This window comes from Vulpes lagopus, chromosome 5 (genome assembly GCF_018345385.1).
Source record: "Vulpes lagopus strain Blue_001 chromosome 5, ASM1834538v1, whole genome shotgun sequence".
NCBI classification, from domain to species: domain Eukaryota; kingdom Metazoa; phylum Chordata; class Mammalia; order Carnivora; family Canidae; genus Vulpes; species Vulpes lagopus.
Genome location: NC_054828.1, coordinates 14,899,223 through 14,924,160, shown reverse-complemented (window position 1 = coordinate 14,924,160; position 24,938 = coordinate 14,899,223). Strand labels below are relative to the sequence as shown.

Sequence of the window (24,938 nt, the reverse complement as noted above, 5' to 3'; positions counted from 1 at the left end):
GATCAGATACCAGTTCTAGGGCAAGAGCTTCTAAAGATCCGTAGTCATTAAAATGACTTGGCATACTCCAACGTGCCTGACGGATAATACCACTAGAGCAGATGCAAGAAGAATGATTTAAGTAAAAAGTATAGAATGAGCTTAAGTAAACTGTGTTTGGGATTCCAAGCACAGGGAGTTCCTCAGCAACACAGGTAAAGTCTGCAAGGAGACAGAAAACCTTTATAATGAACATGGGGAGACGGGCAGTCTCGAGCAGGAAAAATAAGAAAAGCTTAAAAAAAAATCTTTATTCTGTGCTTAAGTTTTTGGAGGCTATATGAAGTATAATTTGGAGATCACAATGAGATTTTCAAGATTTAAAATTCAGTATTTAAATTTTCATTTTCTTGCTGCTCCAGTAAAGTTACCAATTAGAAAATTAATGATTCTTCATATTTTGCTTACATCTCATGAACTAGTTTTCCATCCATATGCTGATGACAGGGATGATAAAGCCCCATCATCAGTGTGAGGTTTTGAGATTATTAATTATAAAAAGGACTGATTGTAGAGGCCCTAAAAAGAGACCGAGATGTACAGCGTTAATATGGACTCCTTTCCATGCCTGAAAGAGCCAGACAGTGCCTTACTGAAGGGTATTTTAGCTGTATGTGTGTGCATGGCCAAGGGGATTGTTACCTAGGGTAATAAACACAGCTGGTAACATCTGCTTTGAATATTTATTTTTAAGTGAACTTCTGCCTTAAATGGGAAAATAACATCTCTAGAAAAAGAAAACAATATACTTTTCTTTCCAGGATCCTACTTTCTTTTGAACTCGAATGTTAACCATTACTTTCTGTGGTCATCAATGGGACCGAGCTCATTACAAATGCTACATACAAGAAAAGCTCATACGGCAGAAATGCCAACACAGAAACTATTCTCTTTTTATTTCCTTCTCATCTGCTCCTCCTCAAACCTCCCTGGAATATTTTCAAAGCATCTAATAAAACTCAACTTATGTATTTAAGATGATGCACAGCATTTCTTGCACCGACATCAGTTAGTTTTGGGAGGGGACTTTGCTTTGAATTAGTTTCAAATAACATGTCATTAAGCAAGCCCGGTTAGGGGGAGTCTATACTTCAATGCTGTTCACCTCTAGAGAACCTAGTGCCTCCCAGAAGCCTGTTCCTCATCCTAAAGTGCCTTCCAGCGTTCCCTGGTAACCTGCATCCTACATCATGTGTGCACAACAGTGGCCGGTCCAGTATGAAGTTGTAAATAATCTATAATTATCATATTAAGAGTCTTAACTGGTTTGTTGGTTATTTTCAAACTCTACCATCAAAATATTTAGGTTACTGGGTGCTCAGAGTAAAGACATGCTATTTCATATCAGACATTTTTCAGAGGAAGTCTATCTTCTCTGCCTTCCAAACAGCAGCATTCAGAAGATACTCTAAGGAGGATTTTTAAGTTGAAGAAGTTTTAGGAGAGGGGATTTTAGGATGAGTCACTTAAAGAAACCTGTGATAAAATGGGGAAACAGCAACACTAACCAAAGTGAATGAAACACAAATATGAATTTCCTAAGCTATAAACTATTAGGCACAAGATATAAACAACATATTGCAACTTTATTAGATTTTTCTATTTTACTGGCTGTTTGGATTCAACAAAGGCCTTAGCAACCTGTAACTTATAACATCTTCAGGTGTCATAGTACAGAACACAAAATGTGATTAGATGGCACAAGAGCAGTCAACTTGCCCAAAAGAGCAACCGTTAACATCACAACTGTGGTCATTGCATGTTTTTATAATTCAATCACAAACAAAAATATTCAGTATCGTGCAGGTTCTCTGTTCCTGCTGTGCAAGAAATCATCCAAAAACAAATCAGTTTATCAGACCAGGCCTAATTAAGGACAGGTACCAAAAGGCGCTGCTATGCAGGTAAGTCAAAACTCTGCCTCATATTTCAGGATGAGAAATTAGCAAGTCTATGAAAAACTGCTCTTTTAGGCCCCTATTTCTACACCTCCATACATATTCCCTCCTCAACGTGTCCCATTATCCTTTCCTCTCGTATCTGGATAGGACTTTGTGCCTACTTTCCAAGTGAGAGTGGTGTTTAGGGTTTTGCTGGGTTCAGGGGAAGAGGGTGGATGGGTGGATGAATTGACAAACTGACAAAAGGAGGAGGGAAAGAAAACATTTCAAAACCTTCTTATTTAATAGAACGCTCTTCATGATACCTCTCAGAATATAAACACAGAGCTTGGTGTAAAGAAGCTCACTGTCATGACTAAGACTTCTATGAGGAGTTAGGCAGTATCTTGATCTATCCCCATCCCCTAACAGATTTTCCTAAAACTTGTGGGATAATCAGGGAGGAAGCACATACATTCCTTTCCAAATGAGGGCAATGTTACTCTTCCCGGAAGGTAATGTTACAACACTGGCTCCTGAAGGCAGCAGCCGCCCGCCAGCCACGTTGGAATGGACAGTTACAGCTGTGCACTTTGGAACCTGTCAGGTTTCAAGTCTGATGTCTGAGGAGTTTCAGTCCACCTCCATCCCATGAGGGGCAGTGGAGTTTGGTGGCTGCAGTCAGCATTCTATCCTTTGATCACAGCAATCGGTCTCAGTTTAATGGCCTTCTTGCTGATTCCAGCATCATGGCAGGTGTTCACCACATCCGTCACATTCTTATAGGACTCAGGAGCCTACAGGAAAGGAGTTACAACGTTGTAAAAGTCTACTTAAAATGTAATCCTTGAAAGCATTAAACTTCATGTGGGATTAAAATGCACATTAAAATAATATAGAATTTTCTCTTTGCTGTATATCAAAAAAAGACAATGACTGAACTCCATGTTGGTAAGAGGATAGTAAGAAAAACTTTTATCTTTTTCTGTATTTCTCATAATTTCCCCATAGAATATATATTACTTGTATAACTAGGAAAAGCAGTAAATGTAACTGAATAAAACACATACACAAATACCCAACAGAAAGGAAATGCACCAAATCATCCTGTTAGGGGTAATTATATTTGGTAGTTACTGGCTACTTTGATTTCCTTTATTTCTATAGTTGTCAAAATTTCTGGAATGAATAGCTATTACCTTCACAATAAGGGAAAATTATTCAACGCATTTATATTACTGATACCACATGTGTGTATATGTTCATGTGTATACACATGTATACGCACATTCTTATTTCTGAGTTTCCCTTAAGACCTCCACCCTCCCTTCCCATCCAGTCACTGTCTTGCCATTTGGAACAGAGCATCACAATACCGCTCTCCCTGTTCATGGCAGCGCAGAAGCTCAGGCCTCCGAACAGATTCCCAAAGGCCCTGTACATATCCCCTTATAGCTCCTCTCCCATTCTCTTTCAATTTCTAACTTTCCAACGGCAGCCTCTGGACTCTTTCCAGGGAGTATGTGCAGAATCCTCTCCCTGTTCTCTTCTTCTCTGAGCATCCTCTTCACCCTCGTGTTTATTCTGAAACACAGATCTCCCCTAAGGATATTACTTCCACCTCCAACTTTCTGTAGTAGTAGCTATTTTCCGTCCTAAATGCGGTCCTGTCATCAAGCCTAGGAGTGTGACAGGTGTCCTTGCTTATCTTGGTTCTTTCCAGACCATTCGCACTCACTTCTCCCTAAGCACTCCCAGTTTTGAGTCTTGCAGTCCTCACGTTTCATTACCTCTTCTTCCTGCAGTTATCTGTTAGACTCGGAATCACTCCTTACCTTAGCATTACTTGAAGATTTCTCACTCCTGGCTCACTGTCACTCTGTCTTGCTATATATAATTCCAATGTTTTAAATATCTAGGAAGAGGGCCTCTCAGTATCTTGGCTTTATAGTTCCTTGATTTTTGCTCCTTCAATGCTTACCCTGATCATTCATTCCCAGCTAGGGCCATACCCTAGAACCTGTCCTTACCAGTGACCACAACTCCTCTGTAATTTCAGTTTCAAGCATGTCAGGCTGGTGATCACAGCTGGGTTTCCAGCTCACTCCCTCCTGTGCTCCATCTCCAACAATCCTTTAACCCCATGAGACGTATAATCTCTTTGCAACACCCTCAACGGCCTTGTTTCCTTCCACTGTACCATATTTGTAAACCTAGTTCAAGTTAACTCAACATCTATTTCCTGTCTATACCTGTACAGCTGAATGTTCTTGAAAAAAACACCCAATCACTGAATTTAGCTCAAGTAGGCCCTTGCTGCTATGCTGGCAACCACCAAAAATCTCGCCAGGCTGATTACTTTTTCTTAAATGTTATCTGATCCCTTCTCCTGCAGCCTCATTCTTAGCTTCTGGCACTATCTATTACACCTGAAAAGAGAAATAACTAGAACAGAATCTCCCTAAAATCTCACCATCTCTTCCCTGACTACCTGCATCCTACCTTCTCTCCTTTTATTAGGACTCATTATTTCAGCTCCTAAGAAAGACCGACCTCATCCACCTGGACACCCAATTCCATCTCCTCTCATCTATCCAAGGACATCGTTCCAGTAATTGCCCCCTCTTTCCTGCATCACCAATTTCTCTTCCAGATTCTCCTCATCAGTGTGCCAGATCATGTTACCCTTCTGCTCAAAATTCTCCAATGTCTTCCCAATACTCCACTCAGAATAAGAAGAGCAAAAGTCCTTCTGTCAAGGAAAAGGCAAGTACTCACACAATCTGGCGCTCTTGCCTCTGACCTCATCTCCCGCTTGCTTGCTCTTGTCACAAGTGGCCTCCTTGCTATTTCTCAAACATCCCAGTATAATCTCGCCTTAGTGTTTCTGCACAGGGCTGTTCTCCCTGGAAAGCTTGTCCCTAGTTACCTACATAGCCCACTCCTTCACTCCAGGTCTTCATTCAAGTATCACTACGCCCTACTTAAAACTACACCCTACACCCTATTTAAAACTGCACCCAGTTCCTATCTTTCCCTGTCCCATCTGTACTTTGTAGCACTTAATGTCATCTAACACACTAGATCTTTTACTATGTGCTTAGTTTCATAAGAAAGAGATTTGCTAGTTTTGTTCTCTGCAGTAACCCTAGAACCTACAATAGGACCTAACTACAGATGTTTAATAAGCATTTCTGAGTGAATGAAAAAATCGTATGTAAAAACATGCACGTAAAAAAAATGCCAAACGTCAATAGAGATTATCTGCGCTTGGTGGAATTTTTGATGGTTTTTGTTTTCTTCTTTGCATTTTCCAAAATCTCTTAATGAATCAGGTGTTTTTCTTCTCTTTTTTTTTTAAGAGAGGGAAAGAAGGAAGGGCAGAAGGAGAGGGAGAAAGAGATTCTAAAGCAGGCTCTATGCCCAGCATGGATTCCAGTTCGATCTCACAACTCTGAGATCATGACCTTAATCGGGTGCTTAACCAACTAAATCATCCAGGTACCCCATAAACAGGTGTTATTCTTAAAATCAGAGAGAAAAATTATTTATTTATTTTTTAAGAAGATTTTATTTATTCATGAGAGAGAGAGGGAGGCATGCAGAGACATAGGCAGAGGGAGAAGCAGGCTCCATGCAGGGTGCCTGACGTGGGACTCAATCCCAGGTCTCTAGGATCAGGCCCTGGGCTGAAAGCAATGCTAAACCGCTGAGCCACCCAGACTGCCCAGAAAAATTAATTATTAAGAGATAAGGCTTTGTCATACTCTGTGACTCAGTCTACTTTTAGGATTTCATTCTGATTATTAAAACAGCTCGGAACGCCTGCGTAGCTCAGCGGTTGAACGTCTGCCTTTGGCTCAGGGCGTGATCCCAGAGTTCTGGGATCGAGTCCCACATCGGGCTCCCTGAGAGGAGTCTGCTTCTCCCTCTGCCTATGTCTCTGCCTTCTCTCTGTGTCTCTCATGAATAAATAAAATCTTAAAAAAAAAAAACCAAAACAGCTGGAAAAAAAGCTTCACGTGTGAAGGTATCACTTAATTTATAGTAGGAAAATTTGGAAGCCAATGAAGTGTCCAATATGGGCAGAAACTTATGATCCTTAGCTGGCAAGAATGACTTGGCAATGATTAAAAAGTGACACTCGGGCAGCCCGGGTGGCTCACTGGTTTAGCACCACTTTCAGCCCAGGGCGTGATCCTGGAGACCCGGGATTGAGTCCCATGTCGGGCTCCCTGCATGGAGCCTGCTTCTCCCTCTGCCCGTGTCTCTGCCTCTCTTTCTCTCTGTGTATTCTCATGAATAAATGAATAAAAATCTTAAAAAAAAAAAAAAGAAAACAGACCTCACAAACAATACTATAGTAATGTGCTAAATTAAAAAAAGGAGAGGGGAGGAAAACAACAACAAAAAGGAACAAAAGGATATAAATAAATAAAAAGACTACAAAATATTTGTAAACTATGATTATAATTAGTTTTAAAGAGAAAGCATTCAGGGAAAAAACGGAAAAGATAGTTAAGTGTCCTAGAAAAGGAAGTAACAGTTGCGTTAGGATACTGAGTTTTCTTCTGCATGACTTTTTTTCTCTTAAACTTTTAAAACAGATTGTGCTGCTTCTAACTTGAATATGTACATACACATACATATTATTTATTTATTTATTTATTTATTTATTTATTTATTTATTTATTTTTTAATTTATGATAGTCACAGAGAGAGAGAGAGAGGCAGAGACACAGGCGGAGGGAGAAGCAGGCCCCATGCACCAGGAGCCCGATGTGGGATTCAATCCCGGGTCTCCAGGATCGCACCCTGGGCCAAAGGCAGGCGCCAAACCGCTGCGCCACCCAGGGATCCCCATACATATAATTTAAACGAAATCTTGGCTCCCTGGAATCAAACAAAATGGTTATCTTCCTTTTCAAATCTGCTTTCAAATTTAAATATAAGTATATAATAGCTGTGCAAAAGAAAGGTTAAAATGAGTCTGCTCAAACAATTTTTAAAGTTTAATATGTAGAAAGGTAAGAATTATTTCTATGGACTTGGCTTGTAATTAATCTCCAAACACAAAAACAATGATAAACTATAACTGAGATTAAAAACAAAAACAAAACATAATACCTAATAGTAAAACCAAAAATTATGCTCTCTATATAGTGGCATAAATCACAGTTTTATGCTGAACATTTATCAAAGCTTCACTTACCTCTTCCATAACCAGTTTGGGTGAGGCAACTCGGATTGCGATTCCCATATCTGCCAGTTTGTCCAAGACATCCTGGAAATCTAAATTACGACGAGATTTTGCTCGGGACAATGCACGGCCCTAGATTGGGAAAGGAATAAATTTCACTATATAAATTCTGAGCTACAACTTATGTTCAACTCCAGCAATTATTTAAACCCTTAGGATTATATGCCTTTTCCTTGACTTCTTTAGTTAGAAAACCATCTTTTTCTATTTTATCAACCTTATTAGGGGTCTTCCATGGATATGGAAGGATATGGAAGATATGATTAAAAGATCTCATCATATCCTTCTAGACAACAAATTGCCATCTACATAAAACAGTAAGTATTGAAAATTTTAATTTTGTATTTCTAAATACTATTACCAATTCAATATAAATAAATTTATTTTAATTGTAAATAGCATATCTGTAATCACAATACCTTTGTGGTTTGTGATTTAAAATAGTTTCTCAACATCCCACTACTCACATTTTGGACCAGATAATTCTTTGTCATGTAGAATGTTTACCAGCATCCTTGGCCTCTACTAGAAGCCAGCAGCAAAGCTCCCTTCCCTCATTGTGACCACCAAAAAAAAAAAAAAAAAAAAAGAAAAAGAAAAGAAACCCAAGAAAAAAGCTTCCAGGTGTTGTTAACGTATTGTGTGAGATGTGCCGATTTTGATCACTGTGTTAAAATGAAGAGTTGGGAGGTAACTGGAGGTAACTGGTAATATGAGAGAGGATCAGAGAAAAAGGTTCAAATATATTTGTGAGGGTCTGCTCTCTGAGAAGGTAGTCTATAGAGTTTCTATTCTCCACTCCCTCACTAGCTAATAAGTCTCTCATGGCTCACAACAGGGGGCTGGCAAGCTAGTAGGGGTCCAAATCTGGCCTACCACCTGTGTTTGTAAATGAAGTTTTATTGGAACACAGTAATTCCCACTGGTTTATATATTGTCTATGGCTGCTTTTTTTTTTGCTGCGATGGCACAACAGAGTAGCTACTACAGAGACCATATGGCCCCAAAGCTTAGAATATTTACCATCTGGTGATTTACAAAAAAAGTTTATCAACCCCTGGCTTAGAAGAGATGATATGGTGAGGTGTGTAGTCTACATGCGGGCTCTGCCTCCACATCTTGAGTGGACCTATTAAGTAAGGAGCAAATGATGAAAATGACTAGGTCCAGTGAATCACTGAGATAAGCTGCGATGTGAATTTGCATCAGTTAAGGCTCTGTCCATTATGCTAATATGGCAATTTCCCAGTCTGGATGTTATGGACTTGTAGAGATGGGGAACAGTCCCTGGCCCTAAAATGACTCCACTAAGGTGGATACTGGTGACCTTAGTCTGTTCACTGGATGGTATATATTATGGGAATAAATTCAGGTAGAAGCCAAGACAGACTAAACTTCAACTTGATTAATGCTCAGTCTAATACATTCACCCGTCAAAATGAAAAATGACGACTAAACTGAAGAGAGGATTTCTAAGTAAGTCTTTTCCTTACCGCTCCATGGCAAGTGGTCCCAAAGGTCTCCGTCATGCCCTGCTCGGTGCCCGTAAGAACGTAACTGCAGGTGCCCATGGTGCCACCAATGAGCACCGGCTGTCCAGTGAGCTGAAGGCACACACAAATCAGACACATCACAATGTAGAAAAGCATGAGGTTTTTATGCCTGATATTTACACATCCTCTTGCATTGCAGGACTGTGGGAGAAACCTGGGGCTCTAAATATGTTGCTTTTACAATCGTTATGACGACATATTTCAATTCTTGGATAATTGAGAGGGAAGTGGAAGGGAGTGAAAATGCAAGGACCAGGAAGGCAGCAGCAGACAGACAATACAAGAGCAAAGCCAAATTCAAATGTCTGGGATAGCATCATTAGGAGGAACCTCTCCAGGAAAGGCACTTGACCTCTCCAGGTTCTGATTTCCTTATCACAGGGAAAATGAGAGCAGGCTATAGGCCCTTCTACCTCTATCACAGCCAGACACCAAGAGGAGAGGCAAAGTGAACAGACTGAGTTTAATCTTAATCTCACCTTCCAATCAATTTAAAGGCCTTGAAAAGATCACATTTATGGGGTAAAAGATTCTCCATGCGGGATGTTTTAGTTTACTGCAAGCATAAATAAGGGGGGAGTCACTGCCTCAGAGAAGACTGGAAATGACTGTTCTCATGGAGGACAGATTTTTCTTTTCACAACGGCTGCCTGTTTAAATTCACCCATGTTAGAAATACCTAAATCATGCCTCCATGGCTTAAAACCACAAATGGCTTAGTACATACTTGGTAATCCACAGCAATGAGGGGATGGTGAGGAGGGAAAGCCCGAGTGGATCCCTTCCTGTGTACCAACAGTGTCCGTTCCTTTCCATCCACCACGTGCTGTTCTACTTTGGCAATATTGTGAGAAACATCATAGATCACATGCAGGTCCAAGTCATCGGGGGTTGTGTTGAAGACCTTGGCAAAAGCCTAAAAGGAAAAGCCCAAGTTAAAAGCAACCAGAACCAGCTCTTCAAAACTCATCGATTTCAGCTGATCTATTCCTATAGGGAATGAGAGATTAAAGAGCTCAAATATAGTAGTAGTATTAACCTTCACAGGAAAGACAACATCTTTTACATCACACTGCAAATTCCTTTTTTTAAAAAAATTATTAATTTATTTGAGAGAGAGAGGAGAGAGAGAGAGATATCACAAGCAGAGGGGAGGGGCAGAGGGAGAAGCAAATTCCTCCCCGAGCAGGGAGCCCGATGTATGGCTCAATCCCAGGACCCCAGTACCATGACCCGAGCCAAAGGGAGACGCTTAACTGACTGAGCCACCCAGGAGCTCCTCACATTACAATTACCACTCCATAAATTCCAACTCTGGATGAAAACCTGCTGAGCTATTCTTGATCCCACCCTTCAGAACGGCTTCTTCCTCAGCCTTCTAATCTTCGTGAATGCACTTCTATCCATCTGCTGCTCAAGGCAAATTCTAGGAATAATTTTGGCTTCTCCTCTTCTCTCATTCTCCATACCTGATACTCTGCTGGCTTAGTTTAAGGAGACATGAAGAGCCTGGACACTTTGGTAATATTTCCAATATTAACTACATAGATTCCCAAAACCGGATTCTATAGGTTGTTTAAAACTTCACCATGAAAAACAGATGAGCAACTTCAACTATACCTGACGGGTTAAGAAGGTCATGGAAGAGCGGTTGACCCAGGCATAGTTCCCAGCAGCTGCCATCCCCTTCAGGTAGTCCTGACCCTCTGGGGAAGCAATCCGAGCACAAGCCAACTGCCGGTCGTTGACTATAATCTTGTCTCTTTTCATGGCTTTTTCCATAGCTACCAGTGCATCTGGTCAAGAGAAAGAGCGAGTCTAAAACAGCTGGTTTTCCCTTTTAATTCAGATTTATTGCAAAAAGAGAGACTACATTTAAATCCACTTTTTAAAAAGCAAATAAAATACGACTTTCCCTTGGAAGCTTTTCTAAGTTCATCTATTTGCTTGGTCAAGACATAGTTATTGAGAATCTTTTGTTAGTGTTGTGTGACTCAAGTTTGGGGGTTACAAAGATAACACCTTCCCTGGAGGAACTTACAAAGGGAATAAGATGTGTACACAAACAGCAACAACATGGTCTTAGTTACTCCTTTCCTGGCATGAAGATGAACAGAGGTGTAGTAAATACATCTTATTACCATCATGGTTTTAAAAAGTAATCTTTTAGTGACTTAACAGAAAAGAGCTGGAGGCAAGTTGTTAGAATAGCAGAAAAATCAAAATCCCCCCCCCCCCCCCCCCGCCCGCCAAAGATTTTTATTTATTTATTCATGAGAGACAGAGAGAGAGAGAGGCAGAGACACAGGCAGACAGAGAAGCAGACTGCATGTGGGGAGCCTGATGTGAGACTTGATCCCGGGTCTCTAGGATCAGGTCCTGGGCTGAAGGCGGCACTAAATTGCTGAGCCACCCGGGCTGCCCCAGGAAAATCAAATTCATGGCAAAGTGTAGAGAAGTTATTCAGTAAAGCTCAGAATTACTAGTCAGTGCTCCATATATTTGCTAGAATTAATATTCTAATGGGTCAGAATGTCCCAAATTAGTAAATTCCCATAGAATGAAATGTACACACAAAGATGAATTACATTAAAAAAAAAAAAAGAATTACATATGCATCTTAAGGTTTACAATAATGTCCATGTGTCTTCTCATAAATTCATAAAAGCCTTTCACATGTCCAAAGTGATCTTATCGCTATTCCCCTGCCTTCTCCTTTCTTCATGCTGTCTTTTGGTCATAAACTTCCTTTGTGCATGATGTCCAAACTGCAAACAGTATGTATTCATGATGCCACCTCCACAATTTTTTTCCTAAACACTTTACTATATAGACTATTCTGTTGTATTTTATCAGATACTACCTTTTCATTTTAATGAACGTGACATCCTTCTTGAGACAGGATTTTTTGAGGGCAGGTCCTTACTAAGTTCATCACTGAGTCCACTCTGTAACACTTAACCTTGCATATAGGTATGTGAGAACCATGTGCATATGTCATAAATGTATAAATGAAATAGTTTATGTGAAGTATTTAATTTCCCATGCGAAATAGTAAAAATCTATGCATTATATACAATACCATGCGAAATAGTAAAAATCTATGCATTATATATTTTCAGAGCTCTCTCCCTGAAATCTCTATTTGGTTCCCCATAAATGTGTGTTTGAGCACTGAGTCTAAAATTAGATCCAGACTATACCTGTGGCTACTTGGTGGCCCAAGCCTCTGCTTCCACTGTGGATCATCACACACACTTGTCCCTTATGGTCGATGCCCATTTTCTTAGCAGCATACTCATTGAAAATCTCATCCACAACCTGGATTTCTGCATAGTGGTTGCCTGCTCCCAGGGTCCCCAACTGCAAAAATAAGAATGTCTGATAAAACAGCTTCTATTCTGCTTTTAAAGATTTATTGTTTTAAGAGCGAGAGAAAGAGCACCAGTGTGCATGCCCAAGTGGGGGGATGTGCAGAGGGAGAGAGTCAAGTAAACTCCCCACTGAGGATGGAGCCTAACACTGATCTTGATCTCAGCACCCATGAGATCATGACCTGAGCAGAAACCAAGAGTCAGACTCTCAACCGACTGAGCCACCCAGGCACCCCGCTTCTATTCTGCATTTAAAAAGTCCATTTAAAAAGCAAATTGGTAAAATCAACCAATAACAAAAAATAATCACAGTGGTTTATATAACAAAGAAATTTCTGAACCTCAGACATGCTTCATGCATTTAAAGCAATACACAATGAAAATATGGTAATTCCCAAAGTTTATCGTATCATTATCTGCTTGAGATATATAGATATTAAAAGCTTCATAAACCCAAACTCAGACCACTATATGGCCTACAGGACATTTTAAACATTGCAGATAGAAGGGTCAACTTTTGAGATGAACTCTGGTGAATGCTGACTCTTACACAAGGTCCAAGCTCAAATGATTTTTGAAACATCTATGAGCTTGCTGACACCTACCATTTACCTACCACTGAAGAATATATCCTGTAACTGGAGTTAATAGATGTTTAATAATCTCTGTGCCACGGGGATCATGGCACAGAAGTGCCAGAAGAGTCTTCAGAAGCTGCCAAGTTTTAACTACTCTGATTTTCAGATAAGAAAGCCAGACTCAGAGAAGCAAGAAACTTGCTCACAGTCACAGTGAATTAATGGCAAAGCCACTGCAATTAGCTGCATATTTCAAACATGTGGTATATTCTTACCTCTTTTTTGTTTTTAAAGGTTTTGTTTATTTATTCATGAGAGACAGAAAGAGAAAGAGAGAGAGAGAGAGAGAGGCAGAGACAAAGGCAGAGGGAGAAGCAGGTTCCATGCAGGGAGCCAGATGCAAGACTCGATCCCGGGACTCTAGGCTCATGCCCTGGGCAGAAGGCAGGGACTAAACTGCTGAACCACCCAGGGATCCCCGGTATATTCTTATCTCATGGACACCATGAACTAACAAGGTATGTCTTCTCATCTTAAGACTCCAGAAAACTCAGCCAAATCTGTGAACCATCAAAGTACATATATATGCAATTTGGGCATACATTTTAAGCCTTATAATCATATTTCATTTTTCTCTCATCCATTTCTAATTCGGCATGTCTTATTTTATGAACATCTGGCAAGTTCCTAACAGCTTTTTAAAAGAGTAAGAATGAAGCCAACAGATCTGTGTTTTTGATATACAGTGAAAAACCTGGGGATATATTTGCTACACAGAAGATAACCTTTTCCCCCTCAACGAAAACATAGCCAACGTGCCCCTCCCCCACGCTGAGCACATTGCCCCTCCCAAGTATTACCTGAGGAAGGCCTCTTTTCTTAGCCCTTGCAGAGACTTTATTGGGGTCGGCCTGCAACATCCTGCCGTACTCCTCACAGTGCTCCTTGTCCTCAGCCCAGGCATAGCCTTCCCTCAGGGACCAATCCACACCCATCTCTAAGGCCTCCTCCAAGTCTCTGTGTGAGTAATAAGGCCCAGTCATTTCACAGCCATGGTAGAGCAAAAGCTAAGATGACCATGTCTTAAAAGGGCAGAGGGAAGCAGTCCATTTACTACTGCCTGTGTACCAGGCACTGTGCTAGATCCAAAGTTTATGCTCTCAGGAACTTCAGTTTTTTGAGGAAAGCAGCTACATAAATAATTGTGACATAAAATTGTGATGCCATATTACAGACGATGACAGTTCTTTAGACATTTATTTAGTCCCTTGTACTCTTCCAATATCATTTGCATTAGACTGCCTCTCTGAAAGGCAAAGAAAATTTATAACTAATCAGATACTACCACCTACCACTAACTACCACAGCTACTCACCTTCATTAATAATTTATGAAAAATTATGGCCAAATAATAAATAAACCTATGTAAAAACCTTCAGAGGGCGCAGGATACATTTTATGGTACCTTCGCACAAGTACTACATGGCTTCAGCACACATGCATTTTGAAGGTAGATGCACATACATTCACCTAAGATCTAGCCCTCCCTCCCAACATGCTATCCAGAAGGTTACAATTGTCCATGTCATCTCCCCATGATAGCCCATTTCAAACATTATTATACAAGACAAAATTCCTATCTAAAACATTTATGAGTATCTTGGAATTTATATGTTCTAGGTATGACTTTCAAAGTAGGGCTGCATGTCAGGGACCACAAAAATCACAGATCCTCCAAGTGTATCAATTTTACTCCAATGTTTTGTTTTGTTTTTTTTGCTGGAGGGGAGTAGTAGAATACGTAATAATTAGAAACATGCTGGTATTAATGTATGTACATGGAGGTAACTAGAATACAAAGTCACATAAATTTTAAAGATATTTTAAAGATAAATTTTAAGGAAGATGCCAAAGAAACATCCTCGTTAAGCACATATTCCGCAAAGCTTAAGACACATAGCTTTGAGGCACCTGGATGGCTCAGTGGTTGATTGTTGGCCTTTGGCTCAGGTTGTGATCCTGGGGTCCTGGGATTGAGTCCTACATCAGGCTCCCCGCAGGGAGTCTGCTTCTCCCTCTGTGTCTCTCATGAATAAATACATAAAATCTTAAAAAAAAAAAAAAAAAAAGACACACAGCTTTACATGAGCCACGACAGTACCATCAACGGCCATTGAAAAGGTAGTTATGCTGTGGTCTTTAATTTCATTCTCTACCAACTGAAATATTTAACATCCTAGTTAAATATACAACATTCCATCATGTCAACAATATACATGTCAACAATATACAACAATCATTCAAAAAGGAAGGCTGTGGCTAAATATAGGTTCGCTGACAAAAGGCAGTTCAGAATACAGCCTTCTGTGTAAATTATTTATTTGTGAGAGACAGAGAGAGGCAGAGACACAGGCAGAGGGAGAAGCAGGCTCCCTGTGAGGAGCCTGTGTGGGACTTGATCCCAGGATACTGACCTGGGTCAAAGGCAGATGCTCAACCACTGAGCCACCCAGGCGTCCTTAAGTTTCTAAAATATAGTCTTCTGAAGCCAAAGGATCTTTGATTTGAATCCTGACTTTACTATTACCTATCTATCTTAAAGATTTTATTTTTCAGAGAGAGAGAGAGACAGACAGACAGACTACAAGCAGGGAGAGCTGCAGGAGAGGGAGAAGCAGGCTCCCTGCTGAGCAAGGAGCCCGATGTAGGCTTTATCTCAGGACCTAGATATTATTTCCTGAGCCGAAGGCAGACGCCTAACCGACAGAGCCACCCAGGCACCCTATTACCTCTTTAAACTTCCCTTTCCTTTCTTGTCAGTGGAGAATATTAGGGCTATCATCTCGACAAAATGACATGATATACATATACTATAGCACAGTGCCTTCCATGTAGCAAGTGCTTGATAATCGTCAGTGCGTATTATTCTACTATAATTTCTGTGTGTCAAAGACTGTTCTAATGGACATCAGCTGACTAATGTCTCTAATAAATGAGGGGAGAGGAACCTCTTGTGTAAAAGAACAATTCATTATTACTTCCTGAAAAGTGACTGAACATCCCCATCCCCTAAGCATCCTACATTGGATATGAGTATGAGGGTCATGTGGTTACTTTCTTTTCCATTCTGTTTATCGGAATCTTGTCCTCTTACTTGGCACTCATGGGGATAACACCTTTTGATCCCACTCCAACAGGAATATGGTCAAACATAGCTTGGGCAAGCTGCTCCTTCACAGGCTGGACATCGCTTTCATCTAAATTGGTCCTTAGCAAGCGGACACCACAGTTGATGTCAAATCCGACACCACCTACAAAATACAGAAGTTAGTCATAGATTAGCAAAACCAGGTAGTTGGGTAATGTTACCTACAGTTTCTCATTTTTTTTTTTTTTTTAAAGATTTATTCATTCATGAGAGACAGAGAGAGAGGCATAGGCAGAGGGAGAAGCAGGCTCCTCAAGGGGAGCCTGATGCAGAACTCGATCTTGGGACCATGGGATCACCTTGTGCTGAGCCACCCAGCATGCTGGGTTTCTCATCATTAATGCAAAGTTTGAAAGCAAGTTTTTTTAAAAAAAAAAAACAAACCATTTTATTTATTTGAGAGAGAGAGAGAGAGAGACAGAGAGAGAGACATGTGCAGGAGTAGGGGGAAGGGCAGAGGGAGACAATTCCCCATCGAGCAGGAAACCAGATGTGGGTGCTCAATCCCAGGACCTTGGGATCATGACCTGAATTAAAGGCAGCCACTTAACTAACTGAGCCATCCAGGGGCCCTGACAGCTACCCTTTTAAAGAGAACTTTTTAAAAGTAGTCCATAAAGTAGGTGAAGTCTGATGACATCAAAACATTTAAATTAATGTACATACTATGGGTAGTTTGTGGGTCAGGAAGGCAGTGATGAACAATGAGTATCATCTAAACTACATATTAAAATGTGAATTACATGCTTCGTTTTTTTGTGGATCATTCTTATTGGGGTTTATGAATTCTATCAGCCTTTTCAAAGAGCCAATTTTGGGCCTTGTTCATCCTTTCTACTGTGTATTGTTTCATTACTTTTTTTTTTCCTCTGAGATTTAATTTTTTTATTTGAGAGAGCATGAATGGGGGTAGGGAGGGGCAGAGGGAGAAGCAAACTCCCCGTTGAGCAGGGAGCCCAATGCAGGGCTTGTGATCCCAGGACCTTGGGATCATGACCTGAGCTGAAGGCAGACGCTTAACTGACTGAGCCACTGAGGTGCCCCTTAATTTTGTCTTTTTTGGGTTTAATTTGTTATTCTTTCTCTAGCTTTGAGATGGATGCTTAGATCACTAGTATTTTAGCCTTTTGTTTTCTAATTTGTGCATTTCAGGCTATATATTCCTGTATGTCAAGTATGGCACTAACAATAGCCCATAATTTTTAGACACAGTATTTTCTATTAACATCAGTCACAGTTATTCTCTAGTTCCCACTATTTTTTTTTGACTTGTTAAACACAAATTGCTTTATCTGTAAATATGTTTCCCCTTAGTTGTTGTTAATGACTTCCCACTTAATTACGCTACAGTAGGTAATACCTTCTATACCAGTGGTGTTTATATACCTAGAAGCTTCCAGAGAAGAAAATAATAATGCTAATGCATTATAAGCCTTTCAAACTTACTCTCTCAAGTGCACAACAAAGTTTTCCAAAGGCTCCTTGACCCGATAGATAATGAAATATGTACCTGTGTGTTACTCTTTTAAATACTCCTCAGTCTTAATTTCTGGCAAGGTAAACATTGTTAAAAGCCTTTGAGATCAACCTCAATTTGAAAAGTTTGAGAACTGTTGTTCTATAATTTCAATGCTTTAAAATTTGAGACCTGATTTATGGGTCTGCAATATGGTCAATTTGGTCAATTTTGATAAACATTCTGTGTGCACTTAAACTGTATTCTAGAGTTCTTGGATACACTATGACGTGTGTACACACAGTACACATATCTATCAGTAGTCAAATTGTCATATCGGTCAACTGGATTGCTCAAATCATCTACATCCTTACTAACTGAAATTTACCAGAATCTCAGGAGAAAAACAGAACTAAGAATGCTGGGCTCATGTATCTGTACTTTTTCTCTGGTCTCTGCCTCACAAATTCTTACTGTTTCAGTAGCTTTCCTATGCTTTCAAACAGATTTGTTTTTGTCTTTTGAAAACATTATCTTAGCCTTTCCTGTTATTCTTGACAGAGGATTGCCCTCCAAGCTTATCCATCACTGTTAAAGGCAGAACTGTCAAGATACAATTAAACTTTCATTTCTTTTTCAGACCCTAAAAGCAAAGATACTACTTTTGGTGTGAAATATTTTCAGTGAGAGCACCCCACAGGAGAAAAGATGCATACAACTAGAAGTCAGTCGTAATGATGATAATAAGAGCACTCACTTACCCAGTACTTCCTAAGTGCCTAGTACTGTGCTAAGTATTCTGCACAGGCTAACTCATTTACTTCTCACTGTAATGCTATGTGGAATTAACATCACTAGGTCCAATCTGCCTGAGAGTTAACCAGGACACAAAGAAGACACACAATTTGCCAGCGAAGTGTTTTAGTTTATTCTGTAGCCAATGTCTAGAAAGTGCCTGGCATATAGTAGGAACCCAATTAATCTTCCATAAATGTATGCTTTACTTGATGTTTTAATTGCCTCTTCGAGCGTCCACAACTAATTCTTTCAGTGAATAGGGCACAAGAAAATGACAGAACATGATGAGACCGAGAGATATCCATACTCTTAACTCAGAAGAGCTATATTTCACACCTGACAGCTGACGTGCACAGTGACCTTACCTGGGGATACCACTGCTTCGGGGTCATTCATATCGAAGGCTGCCATATTCCCAATAGCAAACCCATAACCTGAATGGACATCAGGAAGCCCAATAGATCTCTGAAAGAGAATCAGAAAATGAAATACAGCTCTGGTTGCCTGATGAGATCACAGTAATTCTCAAAGGGGCTGTGGGTTGAAGCCTTCCCCAAATCAAGGTCTTGTTTTTGTGAAACCTTCTCTATTGGTGGAAATTAAGTATAAAAACTCCTAATCATAAAGCTAAAAATAACAGGAAAAATTTTTTTTAATAAAGTCTGACCATTAACTAAGGAAACTGAAACGGAAAACCCTCAGTAGAACATGCCACAGGAGGAATACATACTAACTTTAAGGAAGTATTACATTTTAAATATTATTTTTAAAAAAGATTTATTATTTTAGAGCGAGAGCGCTCGCAAGTGTGGGGTGACGTGGGAGGGAATCTTAAGCAGAGTTCCCGCTGAGTGTGGAGCCCAACACAGGGCTCAATTTATGACCCTGAGATCATAACCTAAGCTGAAATCAAGAGTTGGATACTCAACCGAGTCACCCAGGTACCTCAAAGTAGTATTACATTTATTTTTTATTTATTTTTAAAAAAGATGTTATTTATTTATTCATGAGACAGAGAGAGAGAGAGAGAGAGAGAGAGAGAGAGAGAGAGAGGCAGAGATACAGGCAGAGGGAGAAGCAGGCTCCATGCTGGGAGCTGGACGTGGGACTCGATCCTGGGACTCCAGGATCACGCCCTGGACCAAAGGCAGGCACTGAACCACTGAGCCACCCAGGGATTCCCAGTAGTATTACATTTAAAGACAATCTTTACACACTGACAAATTGTGGTCATGTCAGGCTAAGTGAAATCTGATTTATACAGGCCCTTAGTGTTTAAGCAATCAGAGGCAAATGTAATTAATTTGATGGCATGAATACTGTACACTTTCTATATCCAGGGCCTAGAAAAGGGCCTTGACCTGGAAAGAATGCAGGTCAAACTTGGTAAGGACGTATGCAGACACCTACACACCTACGAGTTTCATTTTTTGCCCAAGTGCCAGCATAGTAAATGGTATAAAGGAATAAAAAAATGTCTGTTTGGATTTCACACCTTCCTTTGATGGTGGAGCCTGAATGTTAGACCATGGAGGGGGCCCCAGTTGCACCACCCAGGCCTACCCATTACCGCCACTTCCCTCCTTTACCAATCATGCCTGTAACACCTATACTGTCCTTTCTCCCTCCCTCCTCCTCTCCTCTCCTTAAACTTTTGTCCTTTCTTTCTCCAATCATCTTCTTGAATGAAGCCAGAGCCAAACTTTGAATGGTGGTACCCTGATCCAGGAATAATGATGTACTGTGACGAAGAAACAAGAAAACAAAACTACTTCAAAGATTCTCAAATGCTTACAGATTCTAGCAAAAGGCAACCAGAAACTGAGACGCTATCCAGACTCAATTATTTCTTTAAGTTCCATGATTATTTCTAGATGTTTGAAGGTCACTACCTAAACGACACCACTATCGGTGAGGCATGGCCATTCATCCACTCAGCAAACTTTTAGACTAAGAGAAAATATAAATGATTAAAACTCTGAACATGGACTCACATGAACAATCCCAGGCAGGGCTGCCACGTTGCCAATTTGTTTCATGGCTGGTAGGAAGCCACCAACACCTGAAGACAAAAAAATTCAATATTAGGAAAGGGGACATAATTGATTTCTAGCATTAAGTGTATTCATATGTTTCTACCTTCCATTAAATGAAGGGGCAGTGGTTAGGACTACCAGAACAACAAAGCATGACAGGACACTTGAGGTGAAGTGCCATCAAGATGGCAGAGAAAGGTAGTGATGGCAACTAGAATAATTACAAATGTGCTGTCAGCATCCTGTGCATTCTATGAGAAGGTTACTTGAAAACACTACTGACAAACGTAAAACAAGTAATAAATGTTATGATGCTGATGTAAAAAAAAAAAACCACTTTATTCTTTGAATAGTTCATATTATTTACCAAAAAAAAAAAAAAAAAGAAATCAACAACGGTTTTACTGTGACAAAAAAGCGCAAGGTAGATGAACTGGGAAAACACTGGACTGAGGGGCAGGGCATATGGGGTTCCAATCCCAGCTCTATCACTCGGTCACAGTGTCATTTTAGGCAAGTCACGATGTCCTAGTGGAGAGAGAAGTGGGATTTAGATTGTTGAGCTCAAAATAAAAGGGTTAAAAACAGGTTCCATTTGAATACCATCAACACTGTTAGAGCGTTATATTAGAGCTTTATACACTTAGCTCTAAACATTGCTGTACTTCGGCGAGATAAGTGTAATCAACTCCCTTTTACAGATGAGACTAGCTGTGAGGCTACTCAGTGTACTGGTTAAGAATATGGACTTTGGAATCAGTCCGTATTCTGGACTTGAGTTCCACCTTTGTCAACGAGAAGCTATGCAATTGGACAAATTAAAAGTACTTAAGGTTACTAAGCCTTGACTTACACATCTGTAAAATGGAGAAAACATCTTCCTCTTAAAATTACTCTAAGAATTGAGGTAATCTCTGTTAAGTACCTAGCAAGGTGCCCGGCACATAATAAGTGCACAATAAATGGTAGCTTGTTATTACTGTCCAAAGTTAACTTTGAAACTAACCATGTTCACCTAGTTCTAAATAGTTTCTACAAAGCCAGGTGGCTAACAATGTGGTCACAAATAAGTAACAGGTTTCTGATCTCAATAAGTCTTTTTTTCTTAAGATTTTATTTATTTGTTCCTGAGAGCCACAGAGAAAGAGGCAGAGCCACAGGCAGAGGGAGAAGCAGGCTCCCTGCAGGGAGCCCAATGTGGGACTCCAGGATCATGCCCTGAGCCCAAGGCAGATGCTCAACCACGGAGCCACCCAGGTGTCCTTGATCTCACTTAAATCTTGGTCATTACCCGACAATACTTCTGTATTTTTTTTTTTTTTTAATACTTCTGTATTTTAAAATTATAATTGAACTACCATTTTCAGACCACAGGGAAGATACTATTGATATAACCACATGTAAAAGACTAATGTACTTACCACCACCTCGACAGGCATTTCTTAATTCCTCAAACATTAATTTTTCCAGAGCATCATTCACATAGAAAACGCCTTCCACCTGGTACCAACAAAAAGGAAAAACTATGAGCACGCACCCATGATATAGAGGCAATGGGTAGAGTACACATTCTCTATATAATTATTTTGCTTTGCTCTTTATGAAACACTTCTCATTACCTTAAGCAAGCAGAAAACTTCCTAACAATGAGTACATGTTCTTATCTTTAAATATGTCTTAAAAACGTGTTTGTAGTGCTCACAAATTGTTCTGTATTTTCTCCTACTTTTAAAGTGGCATTTAGGAATTCAAGAGGTAAAATATTTTTTGCATGTGTGAACTATGCTCTCATTGAGGCCAAAAGTCCCAATACTCTTGTGCTTCTAAAAATCAGTGGGTCTTGATAAATAGATGAATAATAAAAATAGGATTCTAAATATAAATATGCAGTCATGTGATCCTAGTGTATTTTTCCTGTGCCTAAGATAATAGCACATTACACTTGTGTCCTGTGCTGATTTACAAACCTACGTGTAGGTAAATACGGAGTAAAAAAAAAAGTTTTAACATATAGCTATTCAACTGTGTGTTTAGTTCTATAATCTACATAATTTTGAGAGGATAAAGAAGCTTGATAAAAGAATACAAAAGACGATGGAGGACACAATTCTGTAACACCAAAGGCCCACTCACACTAATAGAGAAACAAAGACTTAACATTTAATTATCTGGACAAATTTCTTTATCAGAAAGAAGACTTCTGTGCGAATAACACCACCAGTTGAAGGAAAATGTTTCCAGTACAATTTTTTAAGGGCTACATTTATTACTTTAACAAACATTTACTGAGGACTTAGTATGCTTTAGGCACTGTACTGGGCATTAGGGAAAATATGAAGAACATGTAAGATCCTGTTTTTGAGGAATTTCCAGTCCATGATGCAGCCCAGACTGGAAAACTGAGTGCAATAAGGCAAGCAAGTGCTATGACAGGTGAGAGTTATGGAAGAAACTGATGAAATGGCTCAGCAGCCTAGGGAGCTGAAGGTTTCTGGGATGTTCACTATTTGAACCAGCTCTTCGGAGTCAAGAGATGTCACTGGAGCTGCAAGACATTTAGAAGATCTAAAGGAAACACAAAGACGACATCAAGTTGGGAAGTGAGTGTTTTGGGGAAGAAATTTTAGTGCAGACTGTGCGTCTTACGCGAGGAATGGAGATGAAGTAGACAGATAGCATGTCACTGTGAATGACACTGTGAATGACATTTCCACTCATCTCATGAGAATGGGAATACAATAGAGGTAATAAGGCATAAAGGTGACTTTTTAAGAGCAGCATATCAAGACTTCAACTCTCCACTCTTAGGGAAGTGGTAGTAATGTGTCTTACAAATAGTTAAACCAGAACTGCCTAGCAAAACAAGACTTGCTCCGAGGCGGGATCAGCAACAGTGCGTCTATCGAACGTTAGGCCAGAACAGCTGCCAGACCTTGACGGTGTGTCATCAGGACCACCACGGCCTGGTTTCTCCTGCTCCTCCATTCAGGGAGCCAGAGTCCACATACAGAAACCGGCTAAATGGGAGACAGCAAAAAGGAGCCTTAAGTCCGTGGCCCTTTCTTCTCAGTGTCTAGCTCTGCTCACGGGCGACACTCAGGTAAGTTCCGATACTGAGTAAAAGAGTAGAGTCGCTATCAGGAACTTTTACCAAGGACACAGAACCACAAACCTCCCATACCCGGACAGGGCACCTTAAGAGACTTCAAAGACCCATTTAACAACATATGCACCCAAACTTGACTTTTCCCTTCACTTTCGCCGAACAGGCACAAGCGGCAGGGAGCCGGAGCGGCGGTGAGCCCAGGCTTTCGCACCCCCCGGTACGGACCATCATTCTGTCCGAGGAAGACCAGCGTCGCAGGTGTCGGTAGGGGCTGAGCCGCTACTGACCGGGAGGAAGCTGCGTTACCGACCCAGCCCTAGCCCGGGGAGTATCACCCGAAACACGAGCCACCCTGCCCTGTGAACTTTCTAGACGCTGCGAGGCCCAAACACGCCTCAGCAGGCGGCGGCCGCTAACAACTGCCTCAGCGAACCGAGGTCCGTGCGCGCCGCGCAGAAGGCCCGCGAGACTCGGGAGCGGAGCTCGGGCCGGCAACTCCGCCCCGGGCTGGCTGTGCCACCGAGGAAAGAAAAAAAAAGCGGGGGGGGGGGAGACACTGGCGTCCCTAAAGCTCGGGAGCGTCGGGTCCTCCGGTGCGTCTTCGAGACTTCCATGACAAAGCGCCTTACAAGCGCCGATGTGGCGACCGCTAGGGCTTCCCCGGGGACGTCCCGCTCTGCCGGGAGGTGGGGCCGGCCGGGGTGCGGGCGACGGCGGTTCCGCGCGAACGCAGGGGTGGCGGGGCGGGGCGGCGAGGGGGAGGGGGAGGCGCCGCGGGCCCCCAGGCGGGAAGGCCTCGCCAACGGCTCCCGCTTCCCCGCCTCACCTGCATGTTGGGCACGAAGCCCTTCTTGATTCTCCAGCAGTTTTTATTGATCTTCTCCAAGAACTGTAGCTCATCATTATAGCTGCGACTCATGGCGGCGACGAGGCTGACGAGAACTCCCGGCTCCGCTTCGAAGAGCCGCTGCCGCGCTGTCCCGCGGCCGGAAGCACCGCCCTCCGGAGGCCGACGCGCAGGCGCGGCCGGCTCTGCCGCAGGCTGGGCGACGGCGAGCGCCGAGGCTCGAAACTCGTAGCAACCAAATCGCTTTTCTCTCGTTAAGTTAGACTGCCCTCTAGTGTTCACCTTTCTGGATATTGACGGGTCCTTTCCTTCCCGGCCCAAAGCTAAGCTAAAGGCAGTCATTTTTAGTGAGATGTAGTCATCCTTCGTTTTGGAAGTGCTTTTCCGCGCTGGAAGAATGTGGATCAGGTCCGAGTGCTGTAGTGAATATCTGCTGGGTGTTTACGTTCGCAGCAGCGAGCGGGGAGATGTCTGCAGCCGAGAAGCATGTTCCTGGAAATCCGTAATGCCTGGGAATGAATTTGTGGGTGCACCTTCAATAAGCCTCTGTCATTCCAAAGAACGAAAGTGACAGCTTATCCTTGAGTCCGGCGAACGCCGATGCGGTGGGTAGTACGGCCGCGCGTGCGCGGGGAAGGCGAACGCAGCGCAGCCGGCCGGGCCCCCCGCGCCCCCCCGCCCCCCGCACCCCCCTGCTCACACTAGAAGGGGATTTTTACGTGCTTGTTGCGGCCTCTAGTCCTTCCTCATGCAAATAGCGGCGACTTTGGAATTGGGAAGACTTGGATTCAGATTCTACCTCT

The 24,938-nt window shown here is 41.5% G+C and overlaps 1 protein-coding gene across 1 annotated transcript; it reads right to left on the bottom strand.

Moving 5' to 3' along the window:
- Positions 1-908: 908 nt before the first annotated feature.
- On the bottom strand, positions 909-24,758 carry RTCB (RNA 2',3'-cyclic phosphate and 5'-OH ligase). The gene is made up of 12 exons (XM_041755594.1): positions 24,115-24,758; positions 21,604-21,682; positions 20,141-20,208; positions 18,512-18,611; positions 15,839-15,995; positions 13,545-13,701; positions 11,936-12,095; positions 10,353-10,528; positions 9,460-9,648; positions 8,673-8,783; positions 7,132-7,251; positions 909-2,716 (listed from the first exon to the last, which is right to left on the bottom strand). Exons 1-12 carry the CDS (start codon positions 24,475-24,477, stop codon positions 2,609-2,611), a joined length of 1,788 nt encoding a protein of 595 aa, XP_041611528.1. The 5' UTR covers positions 24,478-24,758; the 3' UTR covers positions 909-2,608.
- Positions 24,759-24,938: the final 180 nt, after the last annotated feature.